The 22,953-nt window shown below is 46.4% G+C and overlaps 1 protein-coding gene across 1 annotated transcript; it reads left to right on the forward strand.

Annotated features, from left to right (window-relative positions):
* The first annotated feature begins 6,136 nt into the window (after positions 1 to 6,136).
* ZNF548 (zinc finger protein 548) lies at positions 6,137 to 16,552 on the forward strand. Its single transcript, XM_010387009.2, has 4 exons — positions 6,137 to 6,399; positions 10,361 to 10,396; positions 13,241 to 13,367; positions 14,619 to 16,552. Exons 1-4 carry the CDS (start codon positions 6,385 to 6,387, stop codon positions 16,076 to 16,078), a joined length of 1,638 nt encoding a protein of 545 aa, XP_010385311.1. The 5' UTR covers positions 6,137 to 6,384; the 3' UTR covers positions 16,079 to 16,552.
* Positions 16,553 to 22,953: the final 6,401 nt, after the last annotated feature.

The following is a 22,953-nucleotide window of genomic DNA, read 5'->3' on the forward strand; positions in this document are numbered from 1 at the left end:
CAGGAATGCTTGTTCCTGCTGTGCGGCACTGTGTGGCCTAGTTCCTGACAGGCCACGGACTGGTACAGTCTGTGGTTTGGGGATTGAGGATCCCTGTTAAATGGGATTTGGGGAATTTTATTTGGGTTCTCTCTTTGACTATTCTATTGTCAAAGTTATTGCATCTAATTTTTCTAGAGTAAGCCAGGTTCTGTGTCACGTCATAGAGCCACATAAACAGCAAGGGGCGCTATTGTGAACTGTGCCTGCGAGGGATCTCGGTGTGCTCCTTACGTGAATCCGAGGTAAAATCAGAAAAAAATAAAAATTGAGCCTGTGAGGTTAGAAGCAAGACAGTCATGTTAGATTTCTGTCATTATTCATAGTTCTGCAAAGGTGGTTTCAGGTTCTGCATCAACCCAAATGTGCTCTTCCTTCCAGCAGCATTTACAACCAAAGATGCAGTCAGGCGCGGTGGCTCAGGCCTGTAATCCCAGCACTTTGGGAGGCCGAGGCGGGCAGATCACGAGGTCAGGAGATCGAGACCATCCTGGCTAACACGGTGAAACCCCGTCTCTACTAAAAATACAAAAATTAGCCGGGCGAGGTGGCGGGCGCCTGTAGTCCCAGCTACTCGGGAGCCTGAGGCAGGAGAATGGCGTGAACCCGGGAGGCGGAGCTTGCAGTGAGCTGAGATCCGGCCACTGCACTCCAGCCTGGGCGACAGAGCGAGACTCCGTCTCAAAAATAAAATAAATAAATAAATAAATAAAACCAAAGATGCTGTCCCTTAATTAGTTACTTTCACAGTCCATTTTAGTACTGGTTCCTCAGGAAACTATTTCAATCTATAAAAGTGAAACAGTTTCTTCATATTATAGTCTCTGGTTTGAATAGTTACTTGGTTGCTCTTCCCCACATTGACTACCTTCTTGGTAGCCATAGGTCTCAAAGGCATTTTCTGTTGTCCCTAAATGATTCTGCCCTTGGTAGGGGTGGCTTTTAGGCTGGCTGATGGCTTTCATTCAGATGGACAGAAATCTAAGCTTGATCTAGCATCAAGTCTGGACCCAGCACTCTCTCTCTTTTTTTTTTTTTTTTTTTAGCTATTATAGATAACAAAGGATTGAATAATTTGCTTTTGGCTTATTAGCTTGCATTTTCTTATGAATCCAGTGAACCAGAGATTGAATATTTTGCTTTTTGCCTATTAGTTTGCATTTTCTTATGCATCCAGTGTGCCAACTCCCTGGGAGTTGGATCCATCTCTAAATTTCCATGGTAACTTTTACCTTTAGTAACTGAGCACAGACAGCCACAGCTCCACACCATGTATGGACATTTGGCCACCGAGGAATCAAAGGTTTTTCATCCTCCACCCATTTTTAAATAGAGGATTATTCAAAAGTTAAACAAAAAACTTTATTATCTCTTACTAATATATGAAAATTGTATTCAAAATAGAAAGTGACCTTCTACTTTTTTTTTTTTTGAGTGGTGTGATCTTGGCTCACTGCAACCTCCACCTCCCAGGTTCAAGTGATTCTCCTGCCGCAGCCCCCACATAGCTGGGATTACAGGCACACACCACCACGCCCCGCTAAGTTTTATGTAAGTAGAGATGGGGTTTCTCCATGTTGGCCAGGCTGGTCTCGAACTACTGGCCTCAAGTGATTCACCCACCTCGGCCTCCCAAAGTTCTGAAATTATAGGCTTGAGCCACTACACCCAGTCTGAGATCTATTTACTTTTGTCTACATTATTTTACTTTCATTTTGAAATGATCTTTACATAACCCCTAAACCAGAGAAAATCCCCCCCCCCTTTTTTTTTTTTTTGAGAGAAGTCTCACTCTTGTCTCCCAGGCTTGACTGCAAAGATGGCTTGATCTAGGCTCACTGTAACCTCTGCCTCCGGGTTCAAACAATTCTCCTGCCTCTGCCTCCCAAGCAACTGGGATTAAGGCACCTACTACCACGCCCGACTAAGTTTTGTGTTTTTTTTTTTTTTCAGTAGAGACGGGGGTTTCACCAAGGTGGCCAGGCTCATCTCAAACTCCTGACCTCAGGTGATCTGCCTGCCTCTGCCTCCCAAAGTGCTGGTATTACAGGCGTGAGCCACTGCGCCCGGCCCAGAATTACTTTTTCTTTAGCAAAAACCACATCTTCATTTTTTAAATATAAGCTTCTTCACCAAAAACACATAGTAAACATCATGGCGCTGGGCTGCACAATACTTTGATAGAGCACGTTGATGTAAAGACATTTTTCTAAGTGTTTAGAACATGCCTTTTATATCTAAACATGTAAGAAATGAGTAGGCTCCTGTAAACAACTGCCACCAGCTGCCTCTGACACTGCAGCTCTTGTTTGTGACAGCCATTATGCACACCAAGGTCAAGTTCTTTCCCAGGACAAAGTAATCTCTGATACCCCCAGAACCAATGATATCAGGTAATACACTACAAAAGAAGGCAGAATTTTAGACCTGAGAGGAATCTGTCCTCTTAAAACTCTTGAAAGATATTTCCTCATCTGGTTAGTGTAGATAATAAGTTGGCTTCCTGAGCTGGTCAGTGCAGTAGTGGGCTAGAGTTCTGTTTTATATTTGGCTTGGCCATTGTTGATTTCTATAGTCAATTTCTTACATGTAAACAAGGAAGATATCTATAATATTGAGATTTCTTGTTTTCTTAACTGGTCTTAGGTTGAAAACTGATTTAATTTTCATTCTCCTCCCCGCTCCCCGCACCATCCCATTCCTCTGCCTCTGCCAGATCTTCAGCTGGATAGCATTTTGGTTTTGTTTGTTTTTTAACCTGGAGGATGTCCCCAAATATCAAAACCTAAACTTCTGATTCTTAGAAGTCCTCCCTTCGATGAGTTGCTAGTTTTATTTCTGAACATGAACTTACCAAAACATCCCCCAGCAATCCCCTTGTTTCAGACATAGCTCTCTATGCTTCCCATTCCATGGCAGCAACTAAGCTGAACTCATCCAAAGCAAAAAAGCAATCCCTTTTTGCTTAAGTGACACAGGGATCCCCAGATGAACAAGTAGCTGTATCACCCTCCAATTAAATGGAAATAATATTTACTTCTGGTGGAACCTCTCCTTCCTTGAAACAAAGGGCCCCCAACCAGCAGAATTTACAGTTAAGAAGAAGTGGCCAGGCGCTGTGGCTCACGCCTCTAATCCCAGCACTTTGGGAGGCCGAGGCAGGCAGATCACAAGGTCAGGAGTTCAAGACCAGCCTGGCCAACATGGGGAAACCCTATCTCTATAAAGATACAAAAAATTAGTTGGGCGTGGTGGTGCATGCCTGTAATCCCAGCTACTCAGGAGGCTGAGACAGGAGAATCGCTTTACCCCGGGAAGTGGAGGTTGCAGTGAGCTGAGATCACGCCATTGCACTCCAGCCTGGTCAACAGGACTATATATATATATATATATTAGCCGGGCGTGGTGGCAGGCGCCTATAATCTCAGCTACTCAGGAGGCTGAGGCAGGAGAATCGCTTGAACCCGGGAGGCGGAGGTTGGAGTGAGCTGAGATCATGCCATTGCACTCCAGCCTGGGTGACAGAGCAAGATTCTGTCTCAAGAAAAAAAAGAAAAAAGTAAAAGAAGAAGAAGGGTAGCAGAAATTCTGTGAATGAGTTATTAAGTTCAAAAATGAGGATGCTCAATATAATCCATAGGTTCAGAAAAAAATTACGATGAAAAGAATTGTCAAATTTTGTAACTGATACTTGACCTGGTTAAATTTGAATTATTTCTAATTCCCTATGCAGTGAGATAAAAGATAAATATTGTATGTGACATATTCATCATAAAATTATTTGTTGTTTATCCGAAATACATTCTAAATTAGGGGTTCCCAACCCTGGGGCCACAGATGAGTACTATGGCCTGTTAGGAACGGGGCCATATAGCAGGAGGTGAGTGGCAGACGAGTGAGCATTGCTGCCTGATCTCCGCCTCCTGTCAGATCGGCTGCAGCATTAGATTCTCATAGGAGTGCAAACCCTATTGTGAACTGCACATGAGAGGGAACTAGGTTGTATGCTCCTTATGAGAATCTAATGCCTCTGAAACCATCTGCCCCCACACCCCTCTCCCTTATCCGTGGAAAAATTGTCTTCCACGAAAAAGTTTGGGGACCACAGTTCTAATGACACAACTCTTTCCCTGATTATTTTTATTTTTATTTATTTATTTTTTTTTTTTTGAGACGGCGTCTCACTCTGTCGCCCAGGCTGGAGTGCAGTGGTGGGATCTCAGCTCACTGCAAGCTCCGCCTCCCGGGTTTACGCCATTCTCCTGCCTCAGCCTCCCGAGTAGCTGGGACTACAGGCACCAGCCACCTCGCCCGGCTAGCTTTTTGTATTTTTTAGTAGAGACGGGGTTTCACCGTGTTAGCCAGGATGGTCTCGAACTCCTGACCTCGTGATCCGCCCGTCTCGGCCTCCCAAAGTGCTGGGATTACAGGCTTGAGCCACCGCGCCCGGCCATCCCTGATAATTTGCCTCTACTTAACAATGCCTTGTTTTATAGAATTTGCTCACAGAATTCCTGCAGTTACAGTCTTGATGCCATTTATGTTGTGACAAACCTTCATCATTCGTCATATTCAACTCATTTCATTCCTTTATCTATTGGACGTTCATTAATGAGAAACACACTCAACAGTAGCATTCTGAGCCTAAAGACTCATGATGATAAACAGTGTAGAAAACATTACAAACTCTATTATAATTATCTTACCATCTCCATCTGAATTTAACAAAAAAGTGATTTTGTCTCTTTCTTTGGAACTAGCTGACATTAGGGGCCTGAGCCACCACACCCGGCCAGGTCATATTCTTAAACTGTGTCCAGGTCTTAATTCATAATTAGCAATGACACAGGTCACTGCCATCAATGTTACAGTTGCCCTGGAAATAAGAGGCACTGCACACCACACAGGCCACAGGAAACCTTGTTACATACAGAGACCAGAAAGCAGAAAGAGAAAAGAGAGTAACTGGAACTATGTCTTTATAACTAAAGTGGCAGAGAATGATGTAGAGATATCATCAACGGGCAGGAAGGAAAAACACATTTTAGTGTTTGTGGTTGGGTTTTTTTTTTGTTTTGTTTTTTGTTTTTTTTTTGAGACGGAGTCTCGCTCTGTCTCCCGGGCTGGAGTGCAGTGGCCAGATCTCAGCTCACTGCAAGCTCCGCCTCCCGGGTTTACGCCATTCTCCTGCCTCAGCCTCCCGAGTAGCTGGGACTACAGGCGCCCGCCACCTCGCCCAGCTAGTTTTTTGTATTTTTTTTTTAGTAGAGACGGGGTTTCACCGTGTTAGCCAGGATGGTCTCGATCTCCTGACCTCGTGATCCGCCCATCTCGGCCTCCCAAAGTGCTGGGATTACAGGCTTGAGCCACCGCGCCCGGCCTGGATTGTGATTCTTAAAATAAATGGAAGATGTGTATCAGATATGAAGTAGTAAGTATTATTAGAATAAAAGCGTTGTACCCTTCATAGGAACACAATCGCTGACTCTACAGTTAGGTAAGATGTCTTCTCTTTGATCCAGAGGCATAGCTTCACCCTTTCAACCTACTTCAGTGCCTCCTGCCATCCTTCCTACAAATTCCAGTCCATAGCCCTAACTGTGTAGTCTGTCTTTCTTCTGGACCAAACATATTGAGGCTTACTAAACAGACTCCAAAGCGTAACTGTATCTGTATTTGAAAAGCTATAGTATGGCTGACAGGCATGAGTAGAGACAGAGTGCCTTTATGGTATGGGGTGTCTCTTTGGACGTGTAGTCATTGGGAATTAGCTGTGCTTAATAGAGTCTTAAATAATAAGTTGCTAACATTTCTGTAAATATTCTACACTACACTACAAAAAAAATACCGTGTGTTGCCTTTAAGAGCAAGCCAAGCCCCCTCCTGTCTTTGGAGTCGGGGACTCCTTTTCCCAGCTCCCCTGACAGTGCCACTGGGCCTTTATCTGCCATATAAGGACTGATCAACGCTCTAAGACAAGTCCGGAAGCGGTGTCGAAACTTCATAACCCAGAAGACACTGCAGCTCTCGGCGGCACGACTTACCCAATAAAGGTTTAGAAGGTGACAGTTGCGTGCGTGCGTGCGCACCGTCGGGGGCGGGACTTCCGCCGTCCTCCTGGTGGTGGTCGTTCTGGTTCTCTCTGGTGTTTCACTAGGTCCGGCCTATGGCGCTCTGTGACGTCACCGAAGTGACGGAGCGGAAAAGCGCGAGAAGCGGCTTGGTTCCCACCGCGGAGAGGCGGGAGTGAGTCAACTGACAGGCGCTGGGGACAGTGGTGTCCTTGTCTTGCCTTTGTCGCCCCCGCCCCGCTCTTCCCTGACTGGGCTGGCGGAGGCCTTGCTGATGAACCCGACTGAGGTGGGTGCCCCGTCGCAGGCTCCCCCGCCTCCCAGTGCTGAAGCCCCTAGAAGGGGCCCTGCCGGTCAGGCCCCTTGTCCCGAAGAGAGGGGCGTTCCTGTGTGGGGTTCCCGTATCAGCCGGTTTGATGCAGCCTCAGAGCTCCCTTCGGGGACCCCAGGTTCAGGGCATGGAGGCGCTGCCGAGTGGGCTGTGTGGGGGCGCCCGGGGTGTGTGTGGTTTCTGCGGGAAAGAGCGTTTTGTGAATTCTCGCTGGGAATGGCAGCCTAAGCAGCCAGTAACCATGGAAGGTTGTCGAGGGACGGACAGTTGGAGGGGGCAGGTCCAGAGTTCGAAGTTTCAAGTTAGGAAAACCAGGCTAGGAATGGACACAGGGAGACCGGCGAAAAGGCCCTGAGGCCACTGCAATAGACCCAGGAGAACTGTGGTTGGGGCTGGACCAGTGACAGGAGAGGGAGATGTGATGAGATTCTTCGTAGGCCTGAAGGATAGGGCCGGTAGGTTTTCCTGGTGCTTCAGTTATGTCTGAACAAAGGCAGTGAAGAGCCGTTTCAAGTGTTTTGTTTTGTTTTCTGTTTAAACGTTGGAAAGAATGGAGTTGGGGAAGTCAGTATAAAGAGCAGATTTCCGGGAGAAGATCACAGGTTGGGTTTTGGACATGGCGGTTCTCACATGTCTCAAGATGGATATGTCACACAGGCAGGTGGACATAAAGGTGTGGAGTCTGAGGAAGGGGATTGGGTTGGCCATACCAGAGGGATGGAGGGCGTGGACTGGGCCGGAGCATGGTCTGAGGATCAGATTGAGTAGGGAGGTCTCTGGGGTTTTCGTTTGTTTGCTTGCATAAGTTTAATGAGTCAAGTGGAGTTTTGTTATATGGATATATTGCATAGTGGTGAAGTCTGGGCTTTTAATGTATCCATCGCCTGAATAATGTACATTGTATCCATTAAGTAATTTCTCATCACCCATTTTCGTCTCATCTTTCTACCTGTTTGGAGTCTCCAGTTCCTGTCGTTCCCCTCTGTGTCCATGTGTACACATTATTCAGCTTCCACTTATAAGTGAGAACATTTGGTATTTGACTCTCCCCCCTCCCCGCCCCCGGGCAGAGTCTCGCTCTGTAGCCCAGGCTGGAGTGCAGTGGCGCGATCTCGGCTCACTGCAAGCTCCGCCTCCCAGGTTCACGCCATTCTTCTGGCTCAGCCTCCTAAGTAGCTGGGACTACAGGCACCCGCCACCACGCCCGGCTAATTTTTTGTATTTTTAGTAGAGGCGGGGTTTCACCATGTTAGCCAGGATGGTCTCGATCTCCTGACCTCATGATCTGCCCGCCTCTACCTCCCAAAGTGCTGGGAGTACAGGTGTGAGCCACCGCACCCGACCGGTATTTGACCCTCTGTTTTTGAGTTGTTTCATTTAATAATGGCCTCCAGTGCCATCCACATTGCTGTAAAAGACATAGTTTCATTCGTGTGTGTGTGTGGCCCGGTGGTATTACCTTGTGTGTATATATGCCCCATTTTCTTTACCCAGTCATACTTTGATGGACAGTTACGTTATTTTCCTATCTTTGCTATTGTGAATAGTGCTGTGATAAAAATACATGTATTTTTTTATATAATGATTTCTTTTCCTTTGGGTAGATGCCCAGTAGTGGGATTGGTGGATTTAATGGTAGTTGTATTTTCAGTTATTTGAAAAATCTTCATACTGTTTTCCATTGAGGTTGTACTTATTTACATTCTCACCAACAGTGTATAAACGTTTTCTTTTCTCCATATCCTGGGCACCATCGGTTATTTTTTGACCTTTTTTTTTTTTTTTTTTTTTTTGAGACAGAGTCTCGCTCTGTCGCCCAGGCTGGAGTGCAGTGGCCGAATCTCAGCTCACTGCAAGCTCCGCCTCCTGGGTTTAGGCCATTCTCCTGCCTCAGCCTCCCCAGTAGCTGGGACTACAGGCGCCCGCCACGTCGCCCGGCTAGCTTTTTGTATTTTTAGTAGAGACGGGGTTTCACCGTGTTAGCCAGGATGGTCTCGATCTCCTGACCTCGTGATCCGCCCGCCTCGGCCTCCCAAAGTGCTGGGATTACAGGCTTGAGCCACCGCGCCCGGCCTTTTTTTGACGTTTTAATGATAGCCATTCTTACTGGTGTAAGGAGATACTGTGGTTTTAATTTGAATTTGTCTGATGACTAATGATGTTGAGCATTTTTTTATATGTCTGTTTGCCATTTATATGTCTTTTTTTGAAAAATGTCTATTAATGTCCTATGCTTACTGTTGAGATTTTTTGTTGTTGTTTTGTTTGTTGTTGAGTTCTTTGTAAATTCTGGATACCCTGTCAGATGCATAGTTTGCAAATATTTCATCCCATTTTTCAGGTTGTGCATTCACTTGGTTGATTAGTCTTTTTGCTATGCAGAAGCTATTTAGTTTAATTAGGTCCTATCTGTCTACTTTTCTTTATGTTGTTTGTGCTTTTGAAGTCTTATTCATGAATTTTTTGCTTAGACCATGTCCAGAAGGGGTTTCCCTGGGTTTTCTTTTCATATTTTTAGTTTCAGATCCTACATTTAAATCTTTAATTCATCTTGAGTTGATTTTTGTATATGGCGAGAGAAATTGGTCCAGATTCATTCTTCATCTGGCAATCCAGTTTTCCCAGCGCCTTTTATTGAAAAGTGTATCCTTTCCCTAGTGTACGCATTTGTTGCCTTTCTCAAAGATCAGTTGGCTGTAGATATGTGGCTTTATTTCTAGGAACTTTATTCTCTTCCACTGATCTATGTGTCTTATTTCTGCACTCAAATGCTTTACCATTGAGCTATACTCCCTATGTGTCTATTTCTATACCATTATCATGCTATTTTGGTTACTACCAACTTGTAGTATAATTTGAAGTCAGATGGACTTAATTTGAGGGAAATCTTGGGGTTGTCATTTCAGGTGGGCTCTGTGGTGAGAGAGCAGAGGGCTGAGACTTGGGGGCCAGACCATTGGTGGCTCCACAGACTTCATACTCTGTCCAGAAAGGCACAGACCTGGGATTCGGGATTATATCTGTAAAAAGGGAGGCCTGGACTGGGTAAGCAGATAGCCTGGGATGGAGGCTGAGGTGTGAGGTGGTTTCGATTCTACATCTGCAGGCTTGGTTGACCCTCAGGGCCACTCTCTGTTGAACAAGATAAATGTTATTGAGGCTGGTGGAGTAGCTGAGTTCCACACCAGAGCACTGCTTTTTCCCTTTCTCTACATGTAAGGGCAAGAGGCGATCATCTGCTGCTCCAGCCAAGGTCTCCTGGCAAGCTCACTTTAGAAGATTCTGCAGCGGGTAGACCTGGTTGCAGAAAGGACCAGTACCTGACCTGCCTTCTCTTCCCCTCTCTATAACTCATTAACTTAATAATGTATGAAACACATACTGATTTAAACCCTAATTAGACAATATCTTTCTAAGTGTGTGCAAACAGGTAGGCAGTTAATAGTCAAATTATTAAGTTAAATTTCCAAAAGTGGTTCATAATTGGTTTGATGTTAATTTATCTCATTTGCTTTCCATGGAAAAATTTAATATCACATCCTCTAAAATCTTAAGCTAAAAACATACATGACAATTTCAAAACCCCACAATTTCATTTGTATTGAACACATGTACAAAAGCATTAATTCATGGACCCTAGCAGCTGATATATGGTATATGCTACTGATGTTTGATACTAACATGACCCCTGTGAGGGGGCAGCTATTCTTACAATCTATTTACAGATGGGGACACTGAAGCTCAGGTGGGTTCAGTTCTTTTCCATGGTCACAGAGCTGCAGCACTGAGGCCTGAGGAACTTTGTGCAATGAATTGAGATCAGTTTGCTCCCAGGCAGAGCAGAAGAGGTGGTGGTCCATCTCAGCCTGTAGGATCCTTCCATGGCTGTCCGTTTCTCATGGCCTTTCTCTTCCCTCAGGGCCCCCTAGTGATGGCAGAACCGGACCCTACACAGGTGAGTAGAGTGCTTCCTACCATCCACCCACTCCGGTTATCTCCCAGATGGTTTTGGCAGGTGCCAGAACCTCTTTTCCTGTCTTTCTCTTATGTCTGAAAAGTGGATGCTTTCACCAGTTTCCGTATTATAAGTTGGGTGCTGGGTTACAATGGACTGGTCCCCGTTTTTGAGAATTGATCTGATAAGATATGTTAGGGCCTCCTGGGCACAGGATTCAGAATGTTTCAATGTTTGGAGGAGAGACTGAGCTGGATTGTTGGGCAACTGCAAGTATCTGTTACATCTGGTAGGAATAGGGAGCAGAGTGGGAGGTGGCTAGAGACACACAAACATCAGGCCTGGAATGACAGCCTAGGTCCTGGGTCTCTAATCTAAGGGAAGTGGGAGATGGGGAAGATTTAAAGCAAAAGAGGTAGTGATAGGACCCTAGTTTAAGGGACTTCCTTGGGCTTCTGAGTGGAGGACAGACTGGAGGTGAGGGTAATGGCAGGGAGATCTGAGAGGATGCTCCTGCAGAAGTCTAGGTAGATGTTGGTGGTGGCTTGTCAAGAGTGGTCATAGCTTCAGTTTTAACTAGAGCTGCCCACATTTTATGATGTAGAGAGTGAGGGAGCTAGGGAGGTGGGATGGAAGGGGAATCAGGAGTGGCCCCATGGTTTTTGTTTTGGAAGCATAGATACTCCATCAGCTAAAATGGGAGAAGTCAGCAGTAGAGGGAATTTTCAGAGTGAGTATGAGGAGTCAGTGTTTGTTCAGGCCACAGATGTCTCAGAGACTCCTGGTGGAGGAGTTCAGGTTGGAGACGTCCACACCACGGTGGCTGTCATATGGACCAGGATGAAGCCGTGGATTCAGTTTAGGTGACAGCATCTCTAGGTTATGGTGGCAGTGCTATTTGATGATAGAGAATTGGAATGGGGCATGAGAACTGGGTCTTTTACAGGGTACCTGTGCGGTGAGGGGGAATCACTAGATAAATGAGGGAATGGAGTGTTTGTGGGGATGAGTGTATGTGAGATGGTGGAGTATAGGAGTAAGAAAGGCTTCTGAAGGAGAGTGGACATGATGGGGTTGCTGAGGCGGTTAATACAGTGAGGTTGGAGAGTTGCTAAGCATCAGTTGGGATGAGGTGAGGATGGGAGTTGTATTAGTCCGTTTCCTTACTGCTATAAAGAACTACCTGAGACTGGGTAATTTATGAAGAAAAGAGGTTTAATTGACTCACAGCTCTTCAGGCTTAACAGGAAGCATAACAGGGAGGCCTCAGGAAACTTACAATCCTGGCGGAAGGTGAGGGGAAGCACGGCACATCTTCCCATGGTGGGGCAGGAGAGACGGAGAGAATGAAGGGGGGGAGACACACACTTTTAAACGACCAGACCTCATGAGAACTTACTGTCATGAGGAAGGCAAGGGGAAATCCGCCCTTGTGATCCAGTCACCTCCCACCAGGTCCCTCCCCTGACATGTGGGGATCACAATTTGACATGAGATTTGGGTGGGGACACAGAGCCAAACCATATCAGGAGTGGAAATGTGGAGGTCAGTGCAGCTGGGCTTGGAATGAGGTTTTGGTGGGGAGTGATTTTCCTGGGTATGAGCCAGAGTGTGCCATGAGGCAGGACACAGCTGAGAGTATGTGAAGTCCTCACATGGTTTGTTTGAGCAGCTGACAGTGAAGTGAGAATCAGGGCGATGTAGGGAACCTTCAAAGCAGGACTTTGGGCTGCCCCCGGTGCTAGGGGACTTTGGTGTCCTGGGGCAGGACTGGGAGTGAACTGGATGCTGAGCGTATTTGCCATGCACCACCTGGTTTCCGTGTGCAGAGTGGCCTGTTAGGAGGTGAAGGAAATGCCTGTGGTGTGGGCTGGGAGGTGTCTGTGGAATTGACAGGAGTGGAGGTGTGAGAGATGGGATTGGAGTGCTGACCAAAGACTGATGTTTAGGCAGGAGGAGTGTGAATGGAGGCCCCAGGCCCTGGCCCTGGTAGCTCAAGGGAGGAGGATGAGTCTGAGTTTGGTTGTCTTGGGAGGCAAGATCTGGGTGACTCCGTGGACACCGGCTGGCGGGAGAGGATGGACCCCCCCATGGGAGGCCCACATCCTAGATGGTGCTTTTCTTGTCCTTCATGTATTTTCTTTGTGTGCTGGGCACGGTGGCCCATGGAAATGGGGAGAGAAAAGTCACTCATGCCACCTGGATGTTGTTTCTCTTCCACACTGGGAGGGTGTGGAGGAGATTGAGCAAGGAATGGAGGTATAGGGGAGAGGGATGAGATCCTGGAGAGAGAAATGTAGCAGTCATTTCACCCATAGGGTTTTAATTTATGGATGTGAGTGAGTGATGCCAGGGACAGGCCAATGACACTGAAAGAAGATATTTATTCCTTACGTTTCCCTAAGGAGGGTGCACACCACATAACACAGGGCCACATGGTGAAGCACCAGATTTGGTCAGGAGAAAAATTGCCATGAGGAGAGTTTAGTTTAGTCCACAGATGCTCTTGGGGTTTCAAAGGGAAGCAAGGCAGGGCTGGGTGTCAGGATAGTTTGGCTAGTTTTAGTAATTCCAGGACACCTGGGCTATTGGGACTGTCCCTAGTTGAGCAGTACCTGTCCCTGGGTTGACTTAGAACATGGGAAATATTGGCTGGTTTGAGAAAGTTAGAGATGGAGGTGGTTCGGAATATGTGCCCAGGATGGTAGGGGAGGTGGAAACACATTTGGCTGTTAGTTTGGCCCTGTGTTTAATGGGTGATAAATATAAGTAGAAAATAGAGAACGTAAGTAAATACAGCTTGAAAAGAAGCTACTCATGTCTTCATCTTTCCCAATTTGGCAGGGCCGTGTGGTCTTTGAGGACGTGGCCATATATTTCTCCCAGGAGGAGTGGGGGCACCTTGATGAGGCTCAGAGGTTGCTGTACCGCGATGTGATGCTGGAGAACTTGGCCCTGTTGTCCTCACTAGGTAATGCCCTCACTCTTGCCCAGTGTCCTGGTTTGGGCTGTGTTACCCTTTTTACCCAAAGGTGGTGCTGCGTTTCCCACAGTGAGACCATGGGTGCTGCTTCTTTCCCTGTTTCTTGGCATTATGCTGTGGGAGGCAAGGCTGGGCTGTGTGTTCTAGACCCACTTTTTCCAAGCGTCCCCATCCCTGCTGCTCTGAAGCTTACAAGAAAGGGCTCAGGAACCCAAAATGTTGAATTTTGCATAGAGACCCCACCAGCCTTGTCTGTCCCTGATCAGGTTACTCTGTCCAAACACATGAGACCTATGTTCTGTTGTCCCCTTTCTCTCGCTGCTATTTCTTGGTGCCTTCCTGTGCTTGGAATTTCAGGCACCGCCCTGGTCACTAATTTTGGGGACTACTGAGTTAATTGTGCAGGACAGAGGACTCTTGTGTGAAGTTCTTAGGATTGTAGAATGTGGGATGCCATGGGCTCGATCTCTCTGGGCATGTGCTGTTTACTCTTTTTCTCTTTCTTTCTGTTAGAGAGGGCCCTAGGCACCTGAGAGGGTGGCTAGTACTTCAACAATGGCATTAGAGGCTCAGGGACGTGGTCCTGGTGCCTGGGAGTTGGGAAAAGGGTTGACGTCACAGCTGGGGTCAGATCACCCTGGGAACCTGTCCTGTGCTCACCATTGTTTGCTGTCAGGGCCACTGGCGACAAATTTCTACCTTTTCTTCCCCATTATCATTTCTAGTATGATTGCTGGCCCCTGCACCTCCAATGCCCCACAGTCTGTACTTCTGGGGCCACCACCCCTCACCCATTCTTTTCCACTGCTCCCTTTGAATGCCTGCCAGCGCATGACCTGTATTTAAGGTCGCGTGAAGTCTGCATGTATTCCTGAACACCAGCTCCTCTGTCACAGTCTGATCTCTCTGGGTTTGGAGAGAACCTTCTACACACTGCTTTCCAGTCTCCAGCAACCATGGCCTGTTGATGGCTGTGTGCAGAGGAGTTAGTTGGAGATCCTGCCTTCTCTCTCTGTACCATGTCCCTCCTTTGTATGCTTACCATCATCAAGGCTCTCCCATTATGGGCCCTCGCCAGGCCCAGTCCTGCATAGTGGACCCTCCTCTCACTGGCCTTAATGTCTATGATGTCCCCAGTCCCATGGCCTTATTTGTGTGTGTGCCTGACACACATTTGTGATGGAGCTGCCTTCTCCACCAGAGTCAGCATGCACTTCACCCGCATTTCTGTTCTGACAGGTTGTTGGCATGGAGCTGAGGATGAAGAGGCACCTTCACAGCAAGGTTTTTCTGTAGGAGTGCCAGAGGTTACAACTTCAAAGTCCTGTCTGTCCACCCAGAAGGTCCACCCTAGTGAGACATGTGGCCCACCCTTGAAAGACATTCTGTGCCTGGTTGAGCACAGTGGAATTCATCCTGAACAAGACATATATATTTGTGAAGCAGAGCTTTTTCAGCACCCAAAGCAGCAAATTGGAGAGAATCTTTCCAGAGGGGAGGATTGGGTACCTTCATTTGGGAAGAACCACAGAGTTCACATGGCAGAAGAGGTCTTCACGTGCATGGAGGGCTGGAAGGACTTACCAGCCACCTCATGCCTTCTCCAGCACCAGGGCCCTCAAAGTGAGTGGAAGCCATACAGGGGCACAGAGGACAGAGAAGCCTTTCATTCTGGACAAAATGATTACAAATGTAGTGAATGTGGGAAAACCTTCACCTGCAGCTATTCCCTTGTTGAGCACCAGAAAATCCACACAGGAGAAAGGTCTTATGAATGTACCAAATGTGGGAAATTCTTTAAGTACAGTGCCAATTTCATGAAGCATCAGACAGTTCACACTAGCGAAAGGACTTATGAGTGCAGAGAATGTGGAAAATCCTTTATGTACAACTACCGACTCATGAGACATAAGCGAGTTCACACTGGAGAAAGGCCTTATGAGTGCAGCACATGCGGGAAATTCTTTCGGTACAGCTCCACATTTGTTAGACATCAGAGAGTTCACACTGGAGAAAGGCCGTATGAGTGCAGGGAATGTGGGAAATTCTTTATGGACAGCTCCACACTCATTAAACATCAGAGAGTTCACACCGGAGAAAGACCTTATAAGTGCAATGACTGTGGGAAGTTTTTTAGGTATATCTCTACACTCATTAGACATCAGAGAATTCACACTGGAGAAAGGCCTTATGAGTGCAGTGTATGTGGGGAATTGTTTAGGTACAACTCCAGCCTCGTTAAACATTGGAGAAATCACACCGGAGAAAGGCCTTACAAATGCAGTGAATGTGGGAAATCATTTAGGTACCACTGCAGACTCATTAGACACCAAAGAGTCCACACGGGAGAAAGGCCTTATGAGTGCAGCGAATGCGGGAAATTCTTTCGTTACAACTCCAACCTCATTAAACATTGGAGAAATCACACTGGAGAAAGGCCTTATGAGTGCAGAGAGTGTGGGAAAGCCTTTAGCCACAAACATATCCTTGTCGAGCACCAGAAAATCCACAGTGGAGAAAGACCTTATGAGTGCAGCGAATGCCAGAAGGCCTTTATTAGAAAGTCTCACCTGGTTCATCACCAGAAAATCCACAGTGAAGAGAGGCTTGTGTGCTCCATGAATGTGGGGAATTCTTTAGCTAAAACTCCAACCTCATTAAACATCAGAGATTTCACAATGGAGAAAGTTTACCATTGACTATTGTAATTGGGTAGTAATGTGATATAAATTCCACATTTTTATGCAACTAATCTCCAGAACATTTTTCCTCTTGCAAAAAAAATAAAATGCTGGACCCATTAACAACAACTCATTCCCCTTCCCTACTTCCCCAGAAATGTCTCAACTATATTTCTATACTCTATGTCTATGAATTTGATATCTATCGGTACCTCATATAAGTGGATTCATACAGTATTTATCTTTTGAGACTGGCTTATTTCACTTAGGATAAGGTCTTCACGGTTCACCCATGTTGTATAATGTGTCAGAATATCCTTCCTTTTTTAGGTGAAAAAATATTCTGTGCTATTTATATACTACATTTATTTATCCAGTCATCTGTTAATGGATGCTTGGGTTACTTCCACCTTTTGCCTATTGAAATAATGCTGCTATGAAGATGAGTATACAATTGTCTATTCAAGATTCTACTTTCAATTCTTGTTGAGTATATACTCAGAAATGGTAGTGCTGGATCATATAGGATTTCTTTTTTTTTTTTTTTTTTTTTTTTTTTTGAGACGGAGTCTTGCTCTGTCACCCAGGCTGGAGTGCAGTGGTGTGATCTCGGCTCACTGCCAGGTCCGCCTCCCAGGTTCACGCCATTCTCCTGCCTCAGCCTCCTGAGTAGCTGGGACTACAGGTGCCTGCCACCACGCCTGGCTAATTTTTTTTGTATTTTTAGTAGAGATGGGGTTTCACCATGTTAGCCAGGATGGTCACGATCTCCTGACCTTGTGATCCACCTGCCTTGGCCTCCCAAATTGCTGGGATTACAAGCGTGAACCACCGCGCCTGGCCAGGATTTCTATTTTTAATATTTTTGAGAAAATTTTTTCCGTAGTACCTGTGCCATTGTACATTCCTACCAGCAGTGCACACGGATTGCAATCTATATATATCCTCACCAACATTGTTCATTTTCTATTTCTGTTTTTTGGGTTTTTTTGTTGTGCCTTTTGTTTTGGATAGCAGCTATCCTGTTGGGTGTGAGGTGGAATCTCATAGTGTCTTTCATTTTTATTTTGTGTCTTTTGTTTTTATTTTGTGAATGATTAATGATGTTGAGGATCTTTTCATGTGCTTGTTAGGCATTTGTGTATCTTTAAAAATATTCAAGTCAGGCCGGGCGCGGTGGCTCAAGCCTGTAATCCCAGCACTTTGGGAGGCCGAGACGGGCGGATCACGAGGTCAGGAGATCGAGACCATCCTGGCTAACACTGTGAAACCCCGTCTCTACTAAAAAATACAAAAAACTAGCCGGGCGAGGTGGCGGGCGCCTGTAGTCCCAGCTACTCGGGAGGCTGAGGCAGGAGAATGGCGTGAACCCGGGAGGCGGAGCTTGCAGTGAGCTGAGATCCGGCCACTGCACTCCAGCCTGGGCGACAGAGTGAGACTCCGTCTCAAAAAAAAAAAAAAAAAAAAAAAAATATTCAAGTCTTTTTTTCCATTTTTAATGGGACTATTTGCTTTTTGTTGAGTTGTAGAAATTCTTTATGCATTCTGGATATTAACTCCGTACCAAATATATGCTTTTGACATATTACCTCCCAGTCCATAGGTTGCTCTTTTGCTCTGTTGATTGTGTCCTTTGATGAAATTTTAAATTTTGATGTACTGTTGACTCCCTCTGTCTCTGGGTTCTGTATTCATGGATCGAAGCAACCATGGATCAAAAGTATTTGGAGCATCCATGGATTGCACTGATCATTAATCAGAAATATTTGGAAAACGGGTAGTTGGATCTGTACTAAACACGAACAGACATTTTTTCTTGTCATTATTCCCCAAACCATATATTATAAATATTTACATAGCATTTACATTGTATTAGATATTATAAATAACCTAGTGATTATATAGGAAGATGTGTGTAGGTTATATGCCAACATTATGCCTGTTTATGTGAGGGACCTCTTGAGCATCAGATGATTTTGGTATCCACAAGGGGTCCTGGAATCAGTCCCCCACGGACACCAAGGGATGACTGTAGTCCAGTTTATCTATTTTTACCTGTTACCTGGGCTTTTGATGTTATATATATATATAAATTAGTATCAAATCCAATGCCAAGCATTTTCCCTATGTTTTAATCTAAGAATTTTATATTTGTAGGTCTTACACTTAGGTCTTTTTTTTTTCTTTTGGAGACAGAGTCTTGTTCTGTCACCAGGCTGGAGTGCAGTAGTGGAATCTCAGCTCACTGCAACCTCCACCTCCTGGGTTCAAGCCATCACCCCACCTAAGCCTCCCTAGTAGCTTGGATTACAAGTGTACGCCACCACACCTGGCTAATTTTTGTATTTTTAGTAGAGATGGGGTTTCGCCATGTTGGCCAAGCTGTTCCTAAACTTCTGGCCTTAAGTGATCCCCCCACCTTGGCCTCCCAAATTGCTGGGATTATAGGCAGGAGCAGTAATGCACTATGCCTGGCTACATTGAGATCTTTAATCCACTTGAGGTTCATTTTTGCATATGGTTTAAGGCAAAAGTCCACTTCATGTGGCTATCCAGTTTTCCAAGCACCATTTGTTGAAAAGAGCATCTTTCCTCTGTTGAGTAGTCTTGGCACACTTGTCAAAGTCATTTGTCCGTATGTGCCATGGTTTATATGTGGATTCTCTATTGTATTGGTCATATGTCTGTCTTTATGTCAGTACCACACATTTTAGGTATGTGTGGGAGACTCCGTTTTGAGGACAAGGCTAGTGGGCTTTCCACTCCAGACTGCTGTATTCCAGCCCAAATTATTCAAATTAGCCAATCCCTGGGGAACATGGAAAACATAGCTAATGCAATCCCCTTGCCTTCCCTGAGTTGTCCCCTGCAGCCTCCGGTTGCTGTTACTCTGTCTCAGATGCATCCCTCTGTGGGACCTTACCCAAGTTCTCTCATTCTTCGCTATAGGTAATAAATAGTTCTGATTTTGTGTATCCAAGTGACATTGGGTTGTTTCTTGCTATGAGAAAAACCCAGAAAGGTATTATGAGTCTAGTGAATGTTGGAAAGTCTTTAGCCATTAGCCTAATCTCATTTCGTGCAGCACGTTCACCCTAGAGAAAAATAGAAGTGAAGGCAATGTGATCTTTCCTTGTTAACATAATAACTCGGTAGAGCAATGCTTTGGAGATTAGTTTTTTAGGGAGAGAGCCAGCAGTTGAGCCTCCTGCATCTAAACATCCACACTAGGGATATTGTCTATACCGCCAGATATATGGGAAGATTTTGTGAACTGTGTTGCTCTTTTCAACTTGACTGGGGCCTTTGCCAGAGTTATGTCCCTGCCAGGGCCTATTAAAAAAGTCATCTCTTTTCTACCAACTGGCAAAGAGCCATGGTGTGTAGCACTTTAGTCACATTAAAATGCAGTTATGGCAGCATGCTGTGTTCTCTATCTGAAGAATTCACTAGTCGCTTGAACACTTTGGAGGCCTCACCCCCTCTCCTATGATTGATTAGGGCATAGACATCAGCCTTGGACAGAAGACATGGACTGGCTTTGGCAGGCAGATTGCAGAAATTTCCTTTCTCCAGGGGAAAGTATTGGTTATCTCATTGATAGTGGTAGGACGCAGATAAATTCCTAGGCAGACTAAGGATGGGTCCCTGGTGAAACCCAAACTTCAAGCCAAAGACAGTTTAAAGCCTGAAAATTGAGCTGCCAGTTCCAAGTCCATGACTGGAGTGAGAACTTCCTCAATGCCTTTTAGCCAATCGAATGGTGCTTTTTCCAGGCCCACCCATGGACCAATCAGTATGCAGTCCCCATTCTGAGCCCATAAAAACCCTGGACCCAGCTGCACACTGGGCTACCCACTTTCGGGTCCCCTCTTGTTGAGAGCTTTTCTGCCACTCAATAAAGTTCCCTGCCTGGCTCACTCTCTGGTGTCCACATAACGTCATTCTTCTTGGTTGTGGGACAAGAACTCGGAAACTGCCAAATGGCGGGTGTGAAAGGAGCTGTAACACTGTAGCCCTCCTGCCTTCCACCAGGCCCAGGCAGCCACCCCATGTGACAGGAAGCAGTGGCAGCAGGGCCAGGCCAGCCCACACAGGGTGGCAGGACCAAACCAGCTGTGCCACACCCCCATTCAGTGAAGTGTGTGGACGGTAGGAATGGACAAGCTGTAACACAAATCAGCTGTAATGCTTCCTTGGGGCTCAGACCTTGGGATTCCCTGAGCAAAAGCTGTTAACACCCCTTGGGGCTCTGTGGTTGCTGGCGTCTCTGAGTTTTTGGGCGCTACTGTGTCCCCCTTGTCCAGACACCAGCTCCCAAGGCAGAAGCTGGTCGCAGCACGCCTGGACCAGCTGTAGGCCAAGCACAGAGCCATAATGGGCACAGGATCCGGCTGGTAGCATGAGCCAAGCACAGCCTGCCGGACTGAGTGGGTGGAGTGAGCCCAGCAGGCCAAGCGATGTCTGGGCAGAGGTGCTTCGGCCATGGAGGTTTCTGGCTGGTGAAGTGGCGCCGAAAGTATCCTGTGTCATCATGACACTTGGGATGGAATTTTCCAACCTGCCAGTCACCCACACTGTGAACTCCTTCTCACCCCTAATGCACACACATACCCTGGTTGGTTTTGTGATAATAAAGGTCACGTTGTTTAAGCTACCTTAACTCTTGGAAATCTAGTCACTGTCTGCAGTGGGTTTTGAACAGAATTGATTTCTGCTAGAATAAAAGTATGAATGTTTTTTCTGTGGGACCTTTACTTTGTGAGCTCCAGAGGGAGTAGTAGGAAGAAAAAGCTCCACTCTCATGCAGATTGGGACCAATGTGCACTGCCATGAGAAGCCTCCTGGGAAAGTCTGAAGGACTTCTGCACAAAATCTCAAGCCCCGAGTACAAAGATTATTTGTATTCAAAAGAGTACAATTTGAGGAGAAAACAGTTGCCTTGATGTTTAAGGCATTGGGCAACAGTATGCACTGGGTATCCCTACACAGATTTCCCAGATTTCCCCTGCACTGAGGAGGGATAGCTGTCTCTTGTGACCTGCTGGGAGCTATGTGTCCTGAAGGAAAACACTATCTAGGTGTGTGTTCCTGGCTGTTGACCTTTAGGGCCAGATGGAAGCCATATTCCTTTTTTTTTTTTTTTTTTTTTTTTTTTTTTTTTGAGACGGAGTCTCGCTCTGTCGCCCAGGCTGGAGTGCAGTGGCCGGATCTCAGCTCACTGCAAGCTCCACCTCCCGGGTTCGCGCCATTCTCCTGCCTCAGCCTCCCGAGTAGCTGGGACTACAGGCGCCCGCCACCTCGCCCGGCTAGTTTTTGGTATTTTTTAGTAGAGACGGGGTTTCACCGTGTTAGCCAGGATGGTCTCGATCTCCTGACCTCGTGATCCGCCCGTCTCGGCCTCCCAAAGTGCTGGGATTACAGGCTTGAGCCACCGCGCCCGGCCCCTTTTTTTTTTTTAGACGGAGTCTCGCTCTGTTGCCCAGGCTGGAGTGCAGTGGGATGATCTCGGCTCACTGCAACCTTGCTTCCTAGGTTCAAGCAATTCTCCTGCCTCAGCCTCCCGAGTAGCTGGGACTATAGTTGCACACCACCACACCCGGCTAATTTTTGTACTTTTATTAGAGACAGGGTTTCACCATACTGGCTAGGCTAGTCTCGAACTCCTGACCTCGTGATCCGCCCACCTCAGTTTCCCAAAGTGCCAGGATTATAGGTGTGAGTGACTGCACCCAGCCAGAAGCCATATTCCATAATAAATAGTGGGCCGGGCGCGGTGGCTCAAGCCTGTAATCCTAGCACTTTGGGAGGCCGATACAGTTGGATCACGAGGTCAGGAGATCGAGACCATCCTGGCTAACATGGTGAAACCCCGTCTCTACTAAAAAATACAAAAAACTAGCCGGGCGAGGTGGCGGGCGCCTGTAGTCCCAGCTACTCCGGAGGCTGAGGCAGGAGAATGGCGTAAACCCGGGAGGTGGAGCTTGCAGTGAGCTGAGATCTGGCCACTGCACTCCAGCCTGGGCGACAGAGTGAGACTCCATCTCAATAAATAAATAAATAAATAAATAAATAGTGGTTGGATTAATAGGACATGGGAGAGACTGCAGTACAGTGGTTCAGTCCTCTCTAAAGGAGCACTCACAAATGTCCCAGTAACTATGGTTATGTGGGGTGGGGTATTACAGGAATTCCAAAGACCTAAGGACCTGTGTACCTCCTGTAGCCAAGGTCAATGTCAGAGCAACTAATTCAATGATTTTATGAACTCCTGTAGCCTCCCCGGGCTATAAGTTTCAAACCATAGTTGCATCATCTACATAGGGATGGGCCTTGAGCCTTCCCTAAAGATAAAAAGCCCACATAGCCTATGCTGCCCAGCACCTGTGTGTTGGAACATCTTCCTTGTTTCAAGCTAAATGAGTGCTTTGTTGTCCTGTTGAAGTGAGTCATGTCACGCCTGGTGAATTAATACATCTGTCCTCTGTAACTGACCGCGCTCTTCCACTGTGAAGCAAGAGGGTTGTTTCACTAACTGGGAGTGAATTAAACCTTTTTACTTTAAAAATTACTCAGTCTTGGGCCAGGCGCGGTGGCTCACGCCTGTAATCCCAGCACTTTGGGAGGCCAAGGCAAGCAGATCACGAGGTCAGGAGGTCGAGACCATCCTGGCTAACACAGTGAAACCCCGTCTCTACTAAAAATACAAAAATTAGTTGGGCGTGGTCGTGGGCGCCTGGAGTCCCAGCTACTCGGGAGGCTGAGGCAGGAGAATGGCGTGAACCCAGGAAGGGGAGGTTGCAGTGAGCCAAGATCGCACCATTGCATTCCAGCCTGGGCGACAGAGTGAGATTCCGCCTCAAAAAAAAAAAAAAAAAAAAAGGTACTCAGTC

Source organism: Rhinopithecus roxellana, chromosome 12 (assembly GCF_007565055.1).
Source record: "Rhinopithecus roxellana isolate Shanxi Qingling chromosome 12, ASM756505v1, whole genome shotgun sequence".
Classification (NCBI taxonomy): domain Eukaryota; kingdom Metazoa; phylum Chordata; class Mammalia; order Primates; family Cercopithecidae; genus Rhinopithecus; species Rhinopithecus roxellana.

Excerpts from the sequence above, each read along its gene's own strand:
- ZNF548 (XM_010387009.2), top strand. Across the intron at positions 10,397-13,240 it reads CAGAACCGGACCCTACACAG|GGCCGTGTGGTCTTTGAGGA; the intron begins GTGAGTAGAGTG and ends CCAATTTGGCAG. Across the intron at positions 13,368-14,618 it reads GGCCCTGTTGTCCTCACTAG|GTTGTTGGCATGGAGCTGAG; the intron begins GTAATGCCCTCA and ends CTGTTCTGACAG.